Here is a 21,590-nt window from a genome sequence, read left to right as displayed (position 1 = left end):
TATTTTTAAATATTGATAAATCCCACCACTTTACCCACTTTTCAACTAAACTTACAACCAAAGTCAAAGCAGCTCACTCTTTTTGGGACGGAGGGAGTATATGAAGTGGATGTCACACATTTTTGATCTCCTTTACATTGTTGATTTAAAATAAAATTACATTTTTATTAATTTAAAAAAAATTATAAATGTAAGAGGTGAATTAACGAAGCTTTTGTGAACAAATATAATATCTCTTCTTTCTTACTTGTTTGTAATCAAAAATTTACTGGTATTCTTTTTTCATCGAATTCAACCTACATTTATCATCATTGTTTTGAATAAATTCACGTTAAATTTTAATTAAATTCATGTTATATGATATAATATAATAATTTATTTTAATCTAATTTCATAAAATGATTACGAAATATAACTAAATTTAAAATAACTAATATAAATAAGATCAAAAATTTATCAATAATCCACTCAATATATCAATATATCAGAATTAATTAGAGTGTAAACTTATTTTCACATATTCGACAAGAAAGCAAGATTTGGGCCCATTTGTTTAGAGCCAACTGAACAGAGTGAGTGGTTTGTTTTTACTCATCCACCGCATTGTTTGCTTAAAATATTATTATCTGGACGACTCCATGTTCATCTCGACTGATCTTAGAATATTTAACTGAAGCATTCCTCATGCTGCTCTTTCGTTGCTAGGTTGCTATTTTCATAAATACTCGGTCCGTCCCGGCTAATAGGATGTTGCGGGAGACCTTCGTCCCAGGCAAATGACATATATTAATTAAGAGATGGGACATTATACGAATTTTAGTACTTTAATAAAGTATAGTTTTGTAATTTGTTTTAAATATTTTTTTTATAAAAATTTAAGAAAATTATATTTTTAAAAAGTCCTAAAATGCATGTCGAACTGTGAAAAACAAACATATACAATTGAATAGAAGAAGCAAGCGATAACAAATAATTTATATTTTTTTTTGACAGAACAAATAATTTATATTTTTGTTTTGACTGCTTTTTGATCAACAGACGTGTCCTCGTTTAGGCGGTTCGTAAAATATTTTTTTAATCTATTTATCACTGCACAACCTGAAAAACGATTCCAATCACCAACTTTTAAACCACTGACTCCAAGTTTGTGTTTGATTTCGACTTCATCTAGAAGAGGTAACCTAACTTCAAAATTATTTATCTTAAAAATTTTCTTCCGTAAAATAATATAAAGCATAAAGAAGTTTGTGACCCCTTCACTATCATAAAAAATAGTTATAAAATTATCCAAATTTAGAGATTTTTTACAGTCTTCGAATCACAAGTATATATAAAAAAGTGGAATAAATTGCTATATATATATATATGTTTATAAAGTTTCTTTTAATTTATGAAAAAGGAGAATTTTTATTTTAATTTTTTTATAGGAAGTAAATTTACAAGCTTATTTTCGATAATTACTAGCCACAAATTATCTTGATATATTTAACAAAATTACTCATTTCACTATTTATTTACATTTTCTAATTATATGCTTTCTGTTTGCCAAAAATAACTTCCCCCTTACATGAGAGGTTAAATAAACAGAGCCTCTATCATTCTCATCATCTCTCTAATCACGATTTCTTAGGTATCATCAATTCAACAATCATGTCTTGCTTCAAGGGCAAATATGCTGGTAATCTCCTTTCTAATCTTGTCCTTAATCCGGCAACATTATATGGTTCCAGATCATATGTTGTAGTTGTTTGCTTGCTTATTGTTTCTTGTTCATTTGGTTTTGATCTGCTGCATGCATTTAAATTTAGACAGACTCTTTGATTTTTTTTATCTGTATTTATGTTTCATTTTTGTAACTGTGTCACAGAATGCATGACCCTGATCTGTTTTCTCGTGTCCTTCAATTACTCAGATCACAAATTGTCATTCAATAATAATATTGGTAATAATATTGCTATGTTTCAGTGTATTCTATAAACCATACTGGACCTTTTTGATCATAGGTAGATTAATTAATAGAATGTAGTCATGCAGATAACGAGTGTTTAGATCACACTGGGATTCTCGATCTTTGGTGGTTACAATATTTCACAAGGTTATAATGGTTAATATTACGTTTAATTTCCTCTGTTTCCTTTGATCATGACTTATGATTGTCGTACTGTAATGATATGTTAAGCGCCTAAAAAATTGTAGACAACGAGCATTCTGGAAGATCAAGCTTGACAAGAGGTAGGCCGGAAGCCTATCTCCGTCACAAGCTTGACTGATATGGCAAGGCGTAAACCTTGTAGAAAACATATATTATCTCTACTTTGGTGGGTTTTCGTTCCTATATTAATAAGCTTTATTTATTTTCATAAATTTCTTATTCTTATTGCGTACTACACCTGTGACGAGCGTACTTGGATTGTTATTCTTAATTACCCTAGTGAGTTTAAAAAATAAATGAAAAAAATACCCTAATAAATGTCTGCTTAATGCAATTTATTGTCTGTTGTGTATGCTAAAGTTGATTTCAATCTTACAGATGAGCTGATTGCTAATGCTACTTACATTGGAACCCCTGGGAAGGGTATTCTTGCTGCTGATGAGTCAACTGGCACAATTGGCAAGCGTTTATCAAGCATTAATGTTGAAAATAATGAGTCAAATAGGAGGGAACTCAGAGAGCTTCTCTTCTGCACCCCTGGCTGCCTGCAGTACCTTAGTGGTGTAATTCTTTTCGAGGAAACTCTTTATCAGAGTACTGCTGCAGGTAGATCCGGATTCTACCAACACGTGTCATATTATTGAGGGTCATTAAACAAATTGACTTGTTTTACATATCTAGCACTTGATGTCTCTCTAAATTTTCTAGTTCATCACTCGTACTTTATGCTCATATCTAGGATATGTTTCTCTTATTTTTTTTATCTTCACAGTTGTAGTTTTGTGTTTTGTATGGTATCTGCAGAAACTTTAAAATACTGTAGCACAGATATATTATAAAGGTTGCCTAATATATTGGTCACTTGGGCTGGTTTAAGTAATGAGTCTGTTATGTAAAGTGCAGAGGCAATACCCTTATCCGCGGCATGGCGCTTAGGCATCAATGTTCTTCCATTGACATTATAGCCTCTACCTGTTTTTATATTAAATATGTGTTTTTTAGAATCTTTATGGTTTACTAATATGTAGTGTGTCTAGACTCTTTACATGAGACCCTTGTGTATATGTTATGCTACTTCAAGCCACTTTTTGTAAAATAGTTCTAGATATCTTTTCACAGCATGAATAGTTTTAGTGGTGAAAATTCCATTAATAAGGAATCTCAAATTGATTTTCAGGCAAACGTTTTGTTGACGTCATGAAGGAAGGTGGAGTTCTCCCAGGAATTAAGGTTGACACAGGCACGGTTGAGCTTGCTGGTACCAATGGTGAGACCACCACTCAAGGTCTTGATGGCCTTGCTGCCCGTTGTGCTAAATACTATGAAGCAGGCGCTAGGTTTGCAAAGTGGCGTGCAGTGCTCAAGATTGGACCAAATGAGCCTTCACAGTTGGCTATTAATGAAAATGCAAATGGTTTGGCCCGTTATGCAATTATTTGCCAGGAGAATGGCTTGGTCCCTATTGTGGAGCCTGAAATACTTGTGGATGGAGCCCATGATATTAACAAGTGCGCTGATGTAACAGAACGTGTTCTTGCTGCTTGTTACAAGGCCCTCAATGACCACAAAGTCCTGCTCGAGGGAACTTTGTTGAAGCCCAACATGGTGACTCCAGGATCTGACTCTGGAAAAGTTACACCTGAGGTTATTGCTGAGCACACTGTCCGTGCCCTGCAGCGCACTATGCCTCCTGCTGTTCCTGCAGTTGTGTTCTTATCTGGTGGGCAGAGCGAGGAGGAGGCTACTGTTAACCTTAATGCCATGAACAAGCTGCAGACAAAGAAGCCTTGGAGTCTCACGTTCTCCTATGGAAGGGCTCTTCAGCAGAGCACTCTCAAGGCTTGGGGAGGAAAGAAAGAAAACATTGAGAAGGCACAGGCTGCATTCCTGGCAAGGTGCAAGGCCAACTCGGAGGCAACTCTTGGTAAATACCAGGGTGATGCTCCTTTGGGTGAAGGTGCCGCTGAGAGCCTTCATGTCAAGGACTACAAATACTGATCAGCATTTCAGGTTCTTTATCAATAATAATCCTCTTATGTTTTGTAGCATACAGTGCAGTTTGTACAAGAGTGCCTTTATAAGACGATCTAGTCCCTAAGGTTTCTCTTTGATTTTTCATAGTCCCTAAGGTTTCTCTTTTATTTTTCATCCTGATCCGTACTACAGACTTGTAAATAAAATAGCAAGCCTCTATTGAGCGAGGATAAATGCTATATTTGATGTCTTTTCTGTCTATTCTCCAGTTTTTTTTCTGGTACAACCATGTTTCATATCGAGCATGTGTAACGTTGTAATTCTCAAAATTACCAGAAGCAGCTGAATTTTTTTCTTCAAAAACCCTGTTCTTAATTTGAATTATGTTCTGTCAATGTTCCTTGTTCCTTGAATGGTGAGACCACTGGAATATCAGGTTCCAGTTTTCCATATCAGAATCCATTGTAACAACAATAGGAACCATATGTCCTTATTAGGGCTGCTCATGTGTTGTCCAACCCGTTCAAACCAACCCAACTCAACCTTGAACTAGGCCGACTAACTCGACCCATTCCAAACTATGGGTTAATTGGGTTGATTTTTGGTTGAGCCGTTTATAATGGGTTGGGTTGAAATATAACTTTTAAAAACCTTAAACCAACCCAACCCGGTCAAAATATATCTTTTAACACTCCGATAGAATATTTTTGGTTGCTCACGGAATTATATTTACTTATTTGATGATAGAATGTGCAGTGAGTGTAGTGCAATGTGCAGAAACAATTAGAAATAAAGCTTTGTAGTTTAAATCAAACGACTCACATTGCTAGTTCTTATGATTATATATCATGGAGAAAATATTATTTTTAATAGTTATTTGTGTATTAAGATTCAGCTGTCCACCTTAGTATGGAGAGAATATCTGCACTGTAAAAGCACCTGATATTTTGTATTGGTGCAATGTTCTATGTTATTGCTAATTGTACACAACAAAATGGTGCAAAACATATTTTGGATTATGCTTATCCTGCAAAATTTTCAACCCGATCAACCATACCCTAACCAACCCAACCCGTCATACAATTAGTAGGGTTGGGTTTCTAATTCTTTTTATGATTAATGGGTTAAATTTTTGTAACCCGTACTAAATGGGTTGGGTCGCTTGAATGGCCGAAACCGGTCCAACCCAGCCCATGTGCAGCCCTAGTCCTTATTGCACAATACTAACAGCAGCCCCAGGGGCAACACATGAAATTGGCAATACTTGTACATTTGCACAATACTAAAGTTCTCAGAGTTAGTATGAAACAACAACAGATTAGAACTTTTTCTTTATAATTCAAACAAGAACATGAAACCAATGAAACAAATCTAGATCAAGTTATGGACATTTGTGAAGTACCCAGCACAAATGAAATTTAGGGCAAGTAAACGCATACGAGAAAATGTCCCAAAAGTCACTATAAGGCAAATAGGCTTCAATGTCATTTTCTGAAAAAATGGCTCCAACTGTCATTTCAAAACACAACTTGAAGTTGCGTTTATTTTCTGAGGAAACCACGACTTGAAGTTGCGTTTTCAACTAAAAACATGACTTAAAGTTGCGTATTTGTAAACACAACACGAAATTGCGTTCTGAAGTGACAGTTGGGGACATTTTTTCAGAAAGTGACAATATAGGCTTTTTGCTGCTAAACAGGGACTTTTGGGGTCATCACCCCACGCATACCATCTTTCACCTTTATTTACAAAATCATAATCCGTAAAATCCAAATTTCAACTGAAGTACAAACCAAAATACATTTCTCGCTGAAAATAAATTGATCCGGTAACAAGCCCTCATTGATAATTAAAAATTAACTTGTATTTTTATATGAAACTATCCCCACTCTAACCGTCTTTTTTAGTCCAATTATATCCCTCTTATTCTTTAAAAAAAAAGTTAACAATCGCTTAGTTTAATGATATCCGTCTTATTCTCTCTTAGGCGATAAATCAACTGCATGGTTCCTAAAATTTCAATGGCATTCAACTCCTGGAATGAAGGAAAACCAGAAAAGCTTAAATAAACTACACCTGGAATTTCATCTCCTCCCTACATTCCCGTCCTCTGCGCTGATCCTTCCCTCTCCTTTACATAAATTTTAACAACAAAAATCAAATTAACATCCAAACAAATACATTTAATCCATCCATTAGTACTGTCACCTCTCTAATCTCCATCAACCTGGAATAAAACTCATTGCACCATAATCAACACAGATGGCACGCCACATTATTGTCCTTTCCCTCCTCTTCGTGGCTCTCATTGGCTTTGCTTCCGCGGCTAACTCACCATCAGGCTCTCCGAGCAGCAGCCCCTCGGCCTCTCCTAAATCGAGTCCCCCAGCAGGTGGCAGCAAAGCACCTGCATCCTCTCCTAAGGCCTCCCCACCAACCTCCTCCTCATCCTCATCCTCCAAGTCCCCGAGCTCATCTCCGGGCTCATCGGGCTCATCAGGCTCATCCTCTGGCAGCTCCAGCACCCCTTCAGATGATTCGTCCTCATCATCATCCTCATCCTCATCCTCGAGCCCTGGCGGCTCCTCAGGCGATGGCGATGCAACATCCCCACCAGCCCCCGAAGCTGAGGGTGGTGCCTCCGGAGATGCGCCTGCTGCTGACGGACCCGCTGCTGCAGATGCGCCCGCGCCATCGGATAGCAAGGCCACTGGTTTGAAGATCTCTTGTGCTGCTGTTGCTGCGGCGGTTGCTGGTTTCATAGTGGTTTGAGTAAATGTGTGTTTCAATAAGATTTAGTTGATGACTTGAATAAGTTGATTTCAATGTTTGCTTTTATAATTAGTAGTATGCATGCAGCATTATCTATGTACGTACAATTATATTAATGATTCTCAATTAGGAATTTAACCATTGTGTGAAATCTTTTACTTATGTTTTCCCGGCATTAGATTTAGTTGACCCGAAATATCATTTATTAACAAGTGAAAGATAGATAAACATAACATTATTTTTAATCATAAAAGAGTGATTGACACTTTGCACCCCTTATATTTAGGTGCTTTTTCGATTTGGTCTCAAACAATTTTTTTTGGCAATATGCACCCAAAAGTTTGAAAAGTGCTTCGCTTTGCACCCTTTTGACCACTCTCCGTTAATTGACCGTTAAAGTTAACAGATTTCAGGTTTTCACTTTGCACCCCACCGTTTTAATTTTTTTTCATGAGTATTTTGAAATATTTTTTTCCCAAAAAAAAATATTTTCCTCAAGACCGTCGATGGCCTAGTGAAAGGCCTCGTCCTCCCTTCCCATGATCAACGCAGATACATGTAAGATAAACATTCCAGTTATACAGTACACAAGACTACTACATGACTGGTAGCCAACAGATTAAATGATTTTCCTCTGCAGAACTAAGTTAAACAAAGCCATCAAATTTAACATACTTGAGAAACAAAATCGCACCATATACATGATACATTAACTTTCATATAGGAATCACCATTAGCAAATTTGTTCATAGAGTTTATGTCTGCTGCTGCATTAAGGATGATTCAGAAAAATGCCCTGCTGCCGTAAAATACCCTTGCAGCGTCTTTTTTCTTCTCAACTTCTACACTGCTGTTAAGGTTTTGGATCACATTACCTTGGTTGTCAGTTTCCGGCTTGTTGAGATCCATTGGGAGTTTCATTTTCTCCAGGGACTCGGAGAATTGCTGCATGCTCCTCATGTACATGTCAACAATTTGTTGCTGCATAGCGGATTGTTCAGCTTCCAGGTTTATATTCCCAATCGGAGCTGACAGTGCCTGAGTAACAAATTTGGCATTGCTGCTTTCTTGAACATTGTCTTTGGAACTAGGTATATTCGCGTATAGGATTTCAAGTCCTTTTCTTGATGTTGCAGTGTCTGGACAAGCCGTAGGCCTTAATGCCTCTTTAGTGATCAACTGATTTGGAGAATTCAGCAGACCAACAAGAGGATGACTCTTCTTTTTCATGGAGTCACCAGAGTTGCGGTCATCACTCAAGCTTGTCATCGTAGAACTCAAGAAACCTGAATTCTGAACACTGCCGTTGGGAGATAGAGATACATACCCGTTGTCATCAAATGAGTTAGCAGTCATCTCGTAGTCATCTACAGGTTGATGCGGTGCACCAAGGCGAAGAAATGAACCAGAATTAATCAGATCATGTCTCGACACAGAACCATGTCCTTCTAAACTGAAATACTGAGTCACCATCTGCTGATTCTCTCTAACTACATTGATGTCTGGAAATTCTATCCTCGAGTACTCAACTGGATCCAGCACCACTTATAAAATATAAGAGTCTTCAGGAAAATATTTTTTTTTGAAAAAAATATATTTCAAAAATACTCATGAAAAAAAATTAAAACTGTGGGGTGCAAAGTGAAAACCTGAAATCTGTTAACTTTAACGGTCAATTAACGGAGAGTGGTCAAAAGGGTGCAAAGCGAAGCGCTTTTCAAACTTTAGGGTGCATACTGCCAAAAAAAATTGTTTGAGACCAAATCGAAAAAGCGCCTAAACATAAGGGGTGCAAAGTGTCAATTAGGGGTGTGCACGGGTCGGTTCGGTTCGGTTTCTATCTAAAACCGTTACCGAGCCGTGTATTTCGGTTCGGTTCGGTTTTTAGGTAGAAACCGTAACCGAACCGTTTGAAACGGTTTTTTCCGGTTCGGTTAACCGTTGGTCGGTTTCGGTTTTTTCCGGTTTTTATATGATTAGAAACTAGTATATACAAATTTAATACTAATTTTAATTTTAGAAAAATATTTATATACTTATAATATCAATTTCTCTTATTAAACTATATAAATAATATATTGTATCACACACATATATATAATATGTTATATATAATAATATATAATAAATATTATATTTTTATTATATATTATATAAGCGGTTCGGTTTTTCGGTTCGGTTTTAGGGGTAAAACCGTAACCGTAACCAAACCGTTATGTCGGTTCGGTTCGGTTACGGTTTTTTTCGGTTTTTGTCGGTTACGGTTTTTTTCGGTTTGGTTTTTCGGTTTTTCGGCTCGGTTTCGGTTTTTCGGTTTTCTTTGCTCACCCCTAGTGTCAATCACTCATCATAAAATGATGTTTGACCATTTTTATGATAATGGTGTTTGATATCTTACTTTGGGAAAATATGATATATTGAGAAAACACATGAATATGGTTCCTTCTTATTTTTTTTCTCAATTTTTAATTTTTAGTTAAATATCACTAATATATATATTTTTAAGGCATGATTCTATATCCTGAAAAAGAAAAATCAAATGACTCCCCTAATACTAATTAACTTCAAACAATCTCCTTCCAATTTCTATTCCAAAACAATATATTGTCATCTTCTATTTTATTTACCAATTTTTTTAATTATATTTAAAAATCGTACTTTTTATACTATATTTATATTTTATTCTGATCGCAGAATTTTTTTTATTTGACTCTACCTGTATTATTTTATAATTACATCTCCTCTATACAAATAATATCATATTTTAAAAAATGGAGAAAATAACGTTATAAAGCGAAGTTCCAACCCAAACATAACGTTTAAAATATTATATTTTCGATCATCAAAAAAAATATATTATATTTTCGAAGCAAAATGAATTATTAAATGGCTAATAAGTCAGCTGGGCTTTCAGCTTTGAGCCCATTCAGTCCAAACCATGGCCCATTTTTGGGTAGAATTGGGATAACCGATAAGCAGCGTCATTTTTTCTTATTACAAGCCGAAGCTTAATTCAAGTTCTTCTGAGTTCTGAGACTATCAGGTACAATTCGTATGCTAATATGCTTCTTTACTTATGTCCACTTTTGTTGATGGGGTTAATTAATCTTTACTTTTATTGTTTTATATGTATTACTTAGTGTTCTATGTTTAATTACTTGACGAGCTTTGTTATTAAGGATGTCTAGGCCTCAGACATTAGTTTGTTAGGAGAACCAAGTTTTTGATTGATGCCTGTTACATGTTTGATACAAGTTCCCAGACAGTTCTTGAGTGGCACTAGTTACGTCTTGGCAGAAAGCCCCTTGAAAAAATATCTACTAATTTAGGTTAGCTGGAACTTGCAAGCATTCAAGTGTTTTATTTTACCCTAAATGCAAGACAAACATGTAATATACAAAAACTGTTGTAAAGTAAAAGATGGACTCTATTACAAAACATATGTATTAAGTTTTAACCACTTGCATTGATTAATGGCATTGCAGAGATTGAGGTGCGGGCTGTTTTAGTTTCGATATAATAACTACAGTGCAGTTGCAGTGCAGCCACTGCAGTTGCAGTTGCTTTGCATCATACACTTAATTCACTTATTCTCAACTAGCTCTCGAAATATATATTTTTATACTAAACAATAAACATGGGTTCGAACTCTAACTCTAAATTCGATATAAGTGATTCTGAGGCTCCCTCTCAAAACTAACCACCCCACACATTCATATATCAAAACTAACCAAGCAAGTTTTGGTTTGTCAGAAGTAACCACCCAAATTGTGGCCAAGTGGGCGGACACACTAAACGGCTGGCATAAACATTGTCCGTCCTTATTCAGGGCGGACAGAATTGAAGGCACTGTTTACTCCCCTCCATGCACATAAATAGTAGTGATTTGAATAACATCATTATATAAATATAAAATTAAAATGTGGATTTTTAATTTTAGAATTAAATTTAATTATATTACATTGCAATATATATATATATATATATATAATTAAGTATTATTTATGTAAGTAGTGAATTAATAAAATTGTAATTAGGCACTCATATATGTAGTAGAAATTTGTTGATTGAAAATTTAAAATTATCGATTATGTATTTAGGTTATGTCTACAAATATATATCATGGATTTATATAAAAATTTGATTAATCACATAGATTTAGTATGTAACCTATATGCTTCATTGAATTAAAATGACATTCATCATATTTTATAAAATAATTATAGAAATAAGACTACATATGTTTATATAAAGTAACATTCGTTCTGTAGTTTTTTTCATCACTTGAATCAACCACACATTTCTTATCAGCGCGTACTACAAAGCTCTATATGAAGAATCAGAAACGATCGAGAAAGCTTGATGAGGAGATGCAAGAATGGACTTGTAAAAAAACAAAACGACTTCTTACAATTGCAGCGGATAGGGCTTTTGAGAAGAAGAAATTTGCTGCGGAGATGCGGTTGTTGCAGTATCGAAAAGCAAGACAGGGCAGACACTGGGTACCGACTAAGGATGAGACTCGCACTGAGGTTATGTATGGAGTTGGCCGGCCGTTATGTGAATATTACTACATAAAAGGTAGAGATATAAATAATTCTTTCTTGAGAAAAGAGATCACGGATGAGCAAAGGATAGCCTTGTTGGAAGAAAGCTGGGCAGAATACGATGCAAAAGTGAAAGATATTGAAAAATCAAATTTCGACGATTATGCAAAGCATCCGTGATGGAGAGAGGATGATTTTAGGAGCCTAATCATGATTTTTGTCATATGTTAGACTTGAGTGATTCTGAAGCAATTCTGAAGCAGTTGTAATGTTGTGTTTATTGGGTTAATGATCGCAATTTTCATGACTTGAATAAGTTGTTTTCATGCTTGCTTTTATTTGTAGTATGCATGCAGCATTATCTATGTACGTACAATTATATTAATGATCCTCAATTAGGAATTTAACCATTGTCCTATGAAATTTTCTCTTATGTTAACATCGATCAACCAGAATTTCGAAGTTAAACATGCTTGCCGTCTACAATCGTGAATATGGTTACTTCTTTCATTTTTCCTTTTATAAAGATTAAATTTTTTAGTTAAATATCAGTAGTATATATTTTAAGCCATGACTTAATTCCCTGACAAAGAAAAACCAAATGACTCCCCTAATAATAATTACCTTCGAATTTAACTCCTTCCCAATTTTTATTCCAAAACATGATATAGTGTCATCTTTTATTTTATTTTCCAGAAAAATTTAATTACATACATATATATATATCGTATACAAAGGTTCTATTTATACTATATTTATATTTTATTCTGAAGGCAGAAAATATTCTTAATTTATAATTATCTCTCCTCTATATAAATAAAATTATACTTAAAAAATGGAGAAAATAACTTTATCAAGAGAATCGAACCCACACCCATAGTTTAATATAGGAGTGTTATATTTTCGCACCAATTAAATAAAATGTTTATATCAAAGATTCAAATTACATTATTAAATGGCTCACCAGTCAGCTGGGCTTCATCTATCAGCCCAGTCTATCCAAACCATAGCCCATTTGTGTGTAGAATTGGGATAACCGAAACCGATACGCAGCGTCATCTATACTATACTATTAAAGCCGAAACATTAAAACTTTGGTCGGTCGGTACATGGGCTTTTATACGGATTTTATGATTAATGGGCTTCAAAACTTAAAAAAAAACTCAAAACGTAAAACAAATAAAATCTATTTAACTGTCGTAAAACTAAAATCAAAACCTTTAAAAATAATATACACATACCTTTAGTTTGCTTTCAGGCCAACTAACCGGAATTTCATACCCCTCGGAGGAACCAAACACATCGGAGGCAATCGGCACAACTACTCTCATGATCCTTCTCTAATTTGAACGCACACTGGCATTTGTTTTTTTTGTGAATATTAAATTTTCATGTGGGGGCCATATATATAAAAATATAATATTATTATATATAATTATTAATAAATAATCGGTGATATTTTTCATCCAAAATACATTAACATTATTTTTTGAATACACGGGTTTACAGATCTTCTTAAATTATAATATGTAAAAAAACATATTCTAACATTCTCATTAAAAATATATATGTTCGACTTAATTTTTAATTAGCCATTTGACGGGCTTAATTATTAAGAATTTATTCAGTTATTAAACAAAAAATTTATTTAACCACATTATTCTATTATAATTTTATTTTTACAATAAATTTAGTTAAATTTAAAATATATACGATAAAATAACAAATATTATAACCGCCCGTGCATTGCACGGGCTATAAGCTAGTTTTTATTACAAGCTAGAGCTAATAATTCAAGCTCTTCTGAGTTCTGAGACTCTCAGGTACAATTTCATATGTTTCTTTAGTTATCTCCACTTATAAATTATGGGGTTAATTAATCTTTAGTTTATTGTTTTGTATGTATTACTTAGTGTTCTATGTTTAATTACTTGACGAGCGTTGTTATTAAGGATGTCTAGGCCTCAGACTTAGTTTGTTAGGAGAACCAAGTTTTTGATTGATGCCTGTTACATGTTTGATACAAGTTCCCAGACAGTTCTTAAGTGGCACTAGTTTCGAAACATATCGAACAAATTAGGTTAGCTGGAATTTGCAAGCATTGAAGTGTTTTGTTTTAGTGTAAATGCAAGAAAAACATTTAAATTACAAAAAATATCGAAAAGTAAAAGATGGACTCTATTACAATAGACTGTTTTAAGTTTAAACCACTTGCATTGATTAATGGCAGTGCAGATATTGAGGTGCAGGCTGTTTTATTTTCAATATAATAACTTGGATCTAATAACTACGGTGCAGTTGCAATGCAGCCACTGCTGTGCAGACTGCAGCCAACCAGCCACTGATGTGCAGACTGCAGCGACTGCAGTTGCAGTCGCTTTGCATCATATACTTAATGCACTTATTATCAACTGGCTCTCTAAATATATATTTTATACTAGACATGGGTTCGAACTCTAACTCTGAATGCGATAGAAGTGATTCTGAGATGCATGAACATAAGGAAAAGCCATATAGGTTACTAAAAGATGGAAAATTGAAGGTGAAAAGATCTGATGGCAGTTTAAAGTGTCCATTTTGTCTGGGTAAGAAAAACAAGTCTACGAGTACCAAGATCTTCTTCAACATGCACGTCCAGAAGAAATGCTAAAACCAAGGCCAATCATGCTGCAGTAGCAGACTTGAATAAAGACCTAAGTGAGATGAAGAAAACTGAAGGAAATAAATATATTAAGAGGCAAAAATTGGATTAAGTATGATATTTATTTTGTAAATCTTAAGTTAAGTTAATATTGTCTTTCATATCAAAAAAGGAGTGACAGAAAGGAATTAAAATTATTTAATACTAAAGTGATACATATTCAGATTTGTGTCATTCATTTTAGTGAGTCCAAGGATCTAAAATTAGTTTGACATAAATAACAAGACTGACTATAGTCTATATATATGCAAAAATTAGTTGGTTCTTAAAATTATTATTTTAGCAAATATCAGTTCACAAAATTTATTTACCAATTAAGATCTCGTGATTAGTAACTCATAATATAAAATATTGAAGTAAATTATTGTATACTTTATATTGCTTGATTTAGATGTTATATTAATTAGAACGCTGTACAACGTACCATTAAAAGGGTTGTTTGGCTTTTAAAATGAAACTAGATCTTTATTGAATCAATGAGTTATATGATAATTGTGATAGTTGAGACTTGAGAGGGAGGTGTTTATGGCAAGAAATTGGTAGACAATGTAGTGAAATAAATTTAATTATTTGCAAATTCTTATTGGTTTCTAATGTAAAGATTTAAAACAAAATATTATTTGTAATTCTTTTAGGATTCTAATATAAATATGTATAATATATCTTTACATATTAAACATTAATTGTATTCAAAAGTTCAGAATTTTATTAATTGAATTTGCATATTCTAATACAAAAGGCCGTAAAGAAAATGTTAATATGTAATTAGAATTCAAATTTAAATTTTAAAAATATCTATTAAATCGTAGATGTTATTCTAACCTAAATTGTACCTTGCCTTTGAAAAGGTGTTTTTGCTGTTAACAGTGACTAGTGAGTATAGATTTGATCTTTATTAAGGGAAACTAATAGATATATATTTGCTGTTGTAAGTGCGATTTTGTTGTATTCATTTTAGTCATAATGTAAATGTATCGTCTTTTGACTACCAACTTGCAGATTTAGCTGCTGTGCTCATCAAATTAACCAAGAAAGCACTTCTCTCTTCATATTTTCAGTAGAAAAAAGTCGGCCATGGCCAAAATTCGCATGATAGGCAAGGAACTGTACTTTCCTGTAGTTTGATTCAGTTTCAATCCTATCTGTTTCTCCCCGTAATCGTAACTATCCTTATTTTTGTTTTTTGTCTGAGCAGATATAGCTGTTAATTTCACAGGCAAGTTAATTCAACTTCAGTTTCGTGTTACTCTAGTTTCTTTCACAATCACATCAAGGCTCTTTCTTTGTTTTTGGTGTTTCATAATCTGGGGTATAAAATAAAAACCCTAACATATATTATACAGACGGCATGTTCAAAGGAATATACAATGGAAAACAGTGCCACTTGGCAGATATTTCAACTGTTCTCAGCAGGGCATGGAGTGCTGGAGTTGACCGGATAATTGTAAATATTCTTCAACTGTTTTTTTCGTAATAGCTATTTTCTTTGTTGTTTTTTGTAAGTAATTTCCTTAATAATCAGTTTGAGGCATACTAGTTGGGGAAGGATGACACAAAAGAGTGTTTCTGTGAAACCAAAGTGCATTTGTAGAATAGAGTTTCTTGTCCTATGCAATCTAAAATAGTCTGCTTGTCTTGGATAATTTAAAAAAATTGTTCTCTTTAATATTTCAACTGCTTATGAGCCGTTATAACCTTGTGCTTACCCTTACTAATAAAACGCACATTGACCTAAGGGTAAATGTTAATTAAGACCCTTTACAAGTTCACATAAAGTAGGGATAATGTCTCAAGTTTTATTCTATTCAAGTCTAATTTAAATGGTTGGTTACTTGGTTGTATAATGCTGGGACTAATATTCGGGGCCGGGGGAAGAATATTTTAATAATAGATGAATGTAAGCTGTTATTATCCGTCTGTCGTGGCCTTTAAACATGAACAACAATTGAACTTGGAGGTTTGGTTGCATTACTGTTATATGAGCTTGGATTCTGTTACGATTTAAAAATGCTGATCAGTTCTACTGTTTTAGGTCACTGGTGGCTCACTTGAGGAATCAAAAAATGCCCTTGCTATTGCCGAAACAGATGGTCTGCAACTTGTTGTTTGTATATCCATGTTCCTTTTCACTAACTGCTAAATTAATGCACCTTTCTCAATCGACCCTGGCTTGACTAAATTCAGCTGTTTGTTATTTCTGACAGCAAGGCTTTTCTGCACTGTGGGTGTGCACCCAACAAGATGCAGCGTGAATTCTTGTTCCATAAATCTATATATTGGCTACTTGTTTGATAAGACTATCAACTCACATGAGACATTTGCTGTTGTAAAATGGTTTAATATCAGGAATTTGAGGAGAGTGGAGATCCTGATAAACACTTTGAGGCGCTTTTATCATTGGCTAAAGAGGGAGTTGAGAAAGGAAAGGTGTTCCTTATCTACATCATCACATAATCAAAAGAAATTTAAGAGATGACCTATGCATGCTCTACAAAATAAATAAACTTGTACTGTATTCCTGCTAGCAGTGAATACTGTACTATAAGCAATTAGTGTAATATTTGTTGATGTTATATTAACATTGATATATAATGTGTTGTTCAAGGTTGTAGCAATTGGTGAATGCGGGTTGGACTATGATAGGATTCACTTTTGTCCAGCGGAGATTCAGAAAAAGTATGCTCTGGCATCCTGCAAAAAGGATTTGGTGATAAGAGAAAAGGAAATGTTGAGAACTCTTTTACCTTGTATATGCTCAATAATTCTCATCTACTTTTCTCTGCCAAAAACAGGTATTTTGTCAAGCAGTTTGAATTAGCAGATAGAATGAAGTTGCCAATGTTTTTGCACATGCGAGCAGCTGCCTCAGATTTTTGTCACATTCTTGAGCAAAACAAGGAGAGGTAGAACATTAAATTTTTGCTGATTTCGGGTTTCCTGCCATTCTTATACCTTTTCCCTTTCATCAGTATACATAAGTTGTCATTAATGAAGCATTGATGTATTACTTAGGAAATATGATACTATTAGTTACTGTACCATATCACTGAGAATAGATGTTTCAATGGCCGATGCTTGGATAACCACCATTTGGATAAACATGTTACTGTGGTGTCTGTTTTCTTGCTGCAGTTTGTGGTATTTGTATTATGCCTGAAATGGAATTTCTAGTTGCTGCAATGGTTGATTATAACTATCCTAAATAGAAAGTTAATGGTTATAACTCATCATCTGTATTACATGAAAAAAGAACAGTGTAGTCGAATTGATGAATTTGCAGCTTCGGGCTGTTGTTTATATGCAGGTCACATTCCTTACTAGTTATTTGCCAATAATAGATGTGATTGATGCACACAGAAATTGGCTGATTATAATTATCTTAAATTGCATTGACTTTAATAAAACATTATCTTTATGTATATACATAGGGATGGAACTGTAGTAAATTGATGAATTTTCAGCTTCCGGCAATTGGATTATAAGCAGGTCAAGTTCATTTCTAGTCGTTTGCCAATAATAGATGTGATTGATGGGCACCGAAATTGCTTAATTTTGTTGAATAAGTTGATTGTTTTTGGTGATGCTAGTACGATATTGCTTTATTCTGTTCATCAATTTTGTTTCCTTCACTAATGTATAACTCTTCATAATTTTATAGATTCTCTGCTGGTGTTGCACACTCATTTACTGGAACTGCAGAAGATCGTGATAAACTTCTTTCCTTCAATAATCTCTTCATAGGTATACACCAATCTTTAAAGCTTTTACCGGTGATTACAGTTTACAATATTGGGGACTAAGAGCATCTCCAGTGGTGCTCTTAAATCATTCTTTAAAAAATAATATAATACTGTATATGGCTCCTAACAAGTTAATACATTGAATATCGTGATAACTCCAACCCTACTCTTTTATACTTGCTCTCTATTCATATTTTATTATTATTTGAGAGAAAAGTTGGAGAGAGAATGAGAGAGAAGTGAATATTATATTCAATGATAATAAATTAAGAGCACCTAGATGCTCTTTAAAATAGAGGAGAAAGAGGATACTCTTGAATTTTTAAAGAGCAACAAGGAGCCCATTGGCCATTGGAGCACTATTTTTTCCCATCTTTAAATTTAGAGTTAAGAGCTTGTTTGAGAGCCCATCAGAGATGCTCTGAATTTATATGCTCATTGCTGTAAAAAGCAAAACAGGATGTTTTATATTAGGAATGTTGTACCCTACTGTTAGACAGAAACTTCATTGAAAAGTTATTGTATCAGTTTTTTTTGTAAGGTTTATTTGGTGGTTATTATAATTGTTTAGTTCATGTGAGGGGGACCTTTTTTTTTTACGGGGGTCACTTATCCAGTAAAATTTAATTTTGTTGCACAAATCTTAAATTTGATTTAAACCCAGATGTCCATTTGTACACTGTAGAATAACCTTGAGATCTTGCATGTATGTCTTATATATGATCACAGGTATAAATGGTTGTTCCCTAAAAATGCCTGAAAATCTTGATGTCGTAAAGGGCATTCCTATCGAAAGAATGATGATCGAGACAGATTCTCCTTATTGCGAAATCAAGAACACTCATGCTGGGATAAGCTATGTGAGATCTTTGTGGCCTTCAAAGAAGAAAGAGAAGTACGATGAGCAGTGCCTTGTCAAAGGTCGAAACGAGCCCTGTTTAGTTCGGTGAGCTTATTTATCTGTTTATATGATTTCTATCTTTATATGAACTGCCAGTTAGAGTAAACATAACTTTTTACATGAACATGAAGCTCATTCTAAAGTTTAGAGTTCTAAAATCTAAGTTTATTTAAGGATCAAGGCGTTATTTAAGTCACCAATAAAGCGACTATGCCTTTGAGGAATGAATATGATATTCAGAATATCATTATCCTCTGCACTTATCTTCTATTAGATTTGTTATGAATCTTACATAAATTGACGGTTTTGAAAATTGAAAAGAAATGTATATGTTGAGGTTAAATTTATTTGAACTGACCATATTTATTCTTAAGCGTATTCTGATTCTTTTCAGTTTTTGCACGAAGCATTAATATATCTATCAAAAACATTACACCAACCAGTTTTATGATTTCAGCAACAACACTTTTCTAATCTTATTAACAGCAATCCCAAGCAGAGCCAAAAACTCAGAGTTCCAAGTTGATTTGAGGATTCAGGCTTTAAGTCATTATGCCTCTGAGAAATAGATATCATTATCCTTCGTAGTTATCTTCTATACTTGTATTAGTCCCTTCTATATGTTTTCCTGCGTTCTCTTTTATTGCTGTGACTGGTTAGAACTTCAGGCATATGCCTTTCGAACATATGTCACGCTGTGTATATACGGTTGACGGTTCAATTATGTTTGGAATTCAGATTTTTTCTTTCATGTAATGAATTTGCTGTATCTTTTTTTATTCGAAATGAGGTTTCATTGTTGAAATGACATGGCTTTTTCCAGGCAAGTTCTTGAAGTGGTTGCTGGCTGTAAAGGCATTGCTAACCAAGATGAACTAAGTACTACCTTGTACCACAACACTTGCAGGTAATCTCATTGGTTTGCTCTGAGTTATTTAGGGATATTGGCAGGTAACTTTTACTCATGGAACTGCTATATGCTATATTGCAACTCTCTAAGGTCATCACGCGGTTGATTCTGTCATGAGAAAAACATGATGTAGTACATGGAACATACTCTAATGAAAGATTAAGCATATTAGTGACAATTGACATAAAGTCGGGGTAGTTGTTCTGAAAAGAATATTCTTATTAGACTCTTGGTTGCTCCACGGTCCTCAAATTTTTGAGGTTGGAATCACTTGATGTGCAGGGTTTTCTTCCCACAGGATTTGGACTCGGTAGCAGATGCTCTCATTGCTCGTGGCCAGAGTCCCATGTGACAGTGTTAATGGGTTTTATAAAGCTTCTTCTTCTGATAGATATTTTCACTCAAGTCTATCATGAAAGGCAGAGTTTTAGGCAATATAATTTCTATAAAGTGTTGTCCCGTCCAACATGAAGAAGCAAGAAATGTAAAGTGTTGGCATAGTAATTCTTTGAGCTTTACTGCTTCTGAAACAAATGAACCTCTTAGATATTATACTGAGCTTGCTTTTGGAGGAAAAAATGAGGGAAAATACAGAATGTACTTGGGAAATGATGTGGTTCCGTACCCCTATAAATTATAATGCAACAATATTTTAGCTAAAAGAATATCGGTCTTTCTAATGTGTGCCCCAGGGCACACAATAAGCACCAACTTTCATGAAAATGGCTTGTTTTGATTGGTGGAATTGATGTGAATGCAGGAGGGTCATTTACATTTATTATCCATCCACTAATCAAAAGCTAGTATTCTCATGAATGTTAGTGACTATTGTGTGCCCTTGGCACACCATAGAAAATTCGAAAGAATATTGTACTCGCTACTTTTAACATGTTATGTTTTGACTTTTTGTTAGGCAAATAATAATAAAAAAATCTTTGCTAAATAATAATTTCTAGAGTTGAACATAATACTCCTGTCCATTTTAGAATAGAGGACAAATATATTCATAGTTGTGAAATCCGTAATGAAAATAATAAATTCTAAAGTCACATACTCAATTTAGATAAATTTTCTCATTTTAATAATCCTGCTGTCGAATTATATGTATATGAATTAACATAGTTTTTTTTTAAAATTTTTCTTCTGAATTTAACATTTTATAGTCAATCAATATACTTATATAAAGGAGAAGCGAGGGGCGTGTATGTGGCGCCTCTCGCATCGCTCAGTTCTATTTTTCTAATTTTCTGGAATTTTTGGATAAAAATATCAAAAATTAGAATTACCTTTTTTAGTTTTGGGTATATTAGAAGCAAGTGTCACATCTGATTTTGTTTCAGATTATTTATGGAATATAGTAGCTTGAAAATTTTAATCTGATTTTGTTTCAGATTATTTAATTATGGGAAAGAGTAGCACACAAGTCTCTCTGCACCTATAAATACCCCTATCGATTGTACGATTTTGGATCATCTAAACACAACCTCCTCTCTCTCAATACCACAGCTCTACTTCTTTCTAGTGATAGTTCTCTTGCTCGATTTCTAATTCGGTGGTGTCGTTCTTCTGCAACGATAAGTGAAGGCTGTTTATACTGTATTAAAAAAAAATTGTTGCAAGCAAAAGTAGTTATAGATCGCTATGTGGGAGTCGACAAATCCAAATATGAGAAAAGAATATAGTCTTCACATGATATTGATGGATGATATCAATAAATTAACTATTAGTGATGTATGTTTGTTGGTTAATTTTTTTATAATATTTGTTTTGTTTACCGGACATGTTTGTTGTTGTTAATTTTTATATGATTTACTTTTGTATACGGGAAAAAAAATATTCATGCATTATCTGTTTGCTCCGTTCAAACAACTTTTAAGTGAAGACTGTTTATAC

General features: G+C 33.9%; 3 protein-coding genes across 5 annotated transcripts; 2 read left to right on the top strand and 1 right to left on the bottom strand.

Annotated features, from left to right (window-relative positions):
• Positions 1-1,531: 1,531 nt before the first annotated feature.
• On the top strand, positions 1,532-4,521 carry LOC108213224 (fructose-bisphosphate aldolase 6, cytosolic). The gene is made up of 3 exons (XM_017384994.2): positions 1,532-1,678; positions 2,531-2,758; positions 3,330-4,521. Exons 1-3 carry the CDS (start codon positions 1,651-1,653, stop codon positions 4,148-4,150), a joined length of 1,077 nt encoding a protein of 358 aa, XP_017240483.1. The 5' UTR covers positions 1,532-1,650; the 3' UTR covers positions 4,151-4,521.
• A 3,010-nt stretch (positions 4,522-7,531) lies between these two features.
• On the bottom strand, positions 7,532-9,883 carry LOC108212102 (uncharacterized). Its single transcript, XM_017383834.2, has 2 exons — positions 9,868-9,883; positions 7,532-8,427 (listed from the first exon to the last, which is right to left on the bottom strand). Exons 1-2 carry the CDS (start codon positions 9,881-9,883, stop codon positions 7,682-7,684), a joined length of 762 nt encoding a protein of 253 aa, XP_017239323.2. The 3' UTR covers positions 7,532-7,681.
• Positions 9,842-20,260, top strand: LOC108210834 (uncharacterized). Of its 3 annotated transcripts, none has more exons than XM_064090682.1 (13): positions 9,842-9,941; positions 15,146-15,242; positions 15,342-15,362; positions 15,490-15,590; positions 16,179-16,254; positions 16,351-16,394; positions 16,493-16,573; positions 16,752-16,822; positions 16,939-17,049; positions 17,805-17,887; positions 18,616-18,832; positions 19,611-19,694; positions 19,980-20,260. In XM_064090682.1, the coding sequence occupies exons 2-13, from the start codon at positions 15,221-15,223 to the stop codon at positions 20,047-20,049; spliced, it is 981 nt and encodes a 326-aa protein (XP_063946752.1). In that variant the 5' UTR covers positions 9,842-9,941; positions 15,146-15,220; the 3' UTR covers positions 20,050-20,260. The 3 variants fall into 3 exon arrangements, with proteins under 3 accessions (XP_063946752.1, XP_063946751.1, XP_017237747.1); XM_064090681.1 differs by lacking the exon at positions 9,842-9,941 and adding an exon at positions 13,189-13,268; XM_017382258.2 differs by lacking the exon at positions 9,842-9,941 and adding an exon at positions 13,190-13,268 and having other exon boundaries at positions 16,179-16,236.
• Positions 20,261-21,590: the final 1,330 nt, after the last annotated feature.

The sequence above is a fragment of the Daucus carota genome, chromosome 3 (genome assembly GCF_001625215.2).
Source record: "Daucus carota subsp. sativus chromosome 3, DH1 v3.0, whole genome shotgun sequence".
NCBI classification, from domain to species: Eukaryota; Viridiplantae; Streptophyta; class Magnoliopsida; order Apiales; family Apiaceae; genus Daucus; species Daucus carota.
This window is presented reverse-complemented; position numbering and strand designations above follow the sequence as displayed.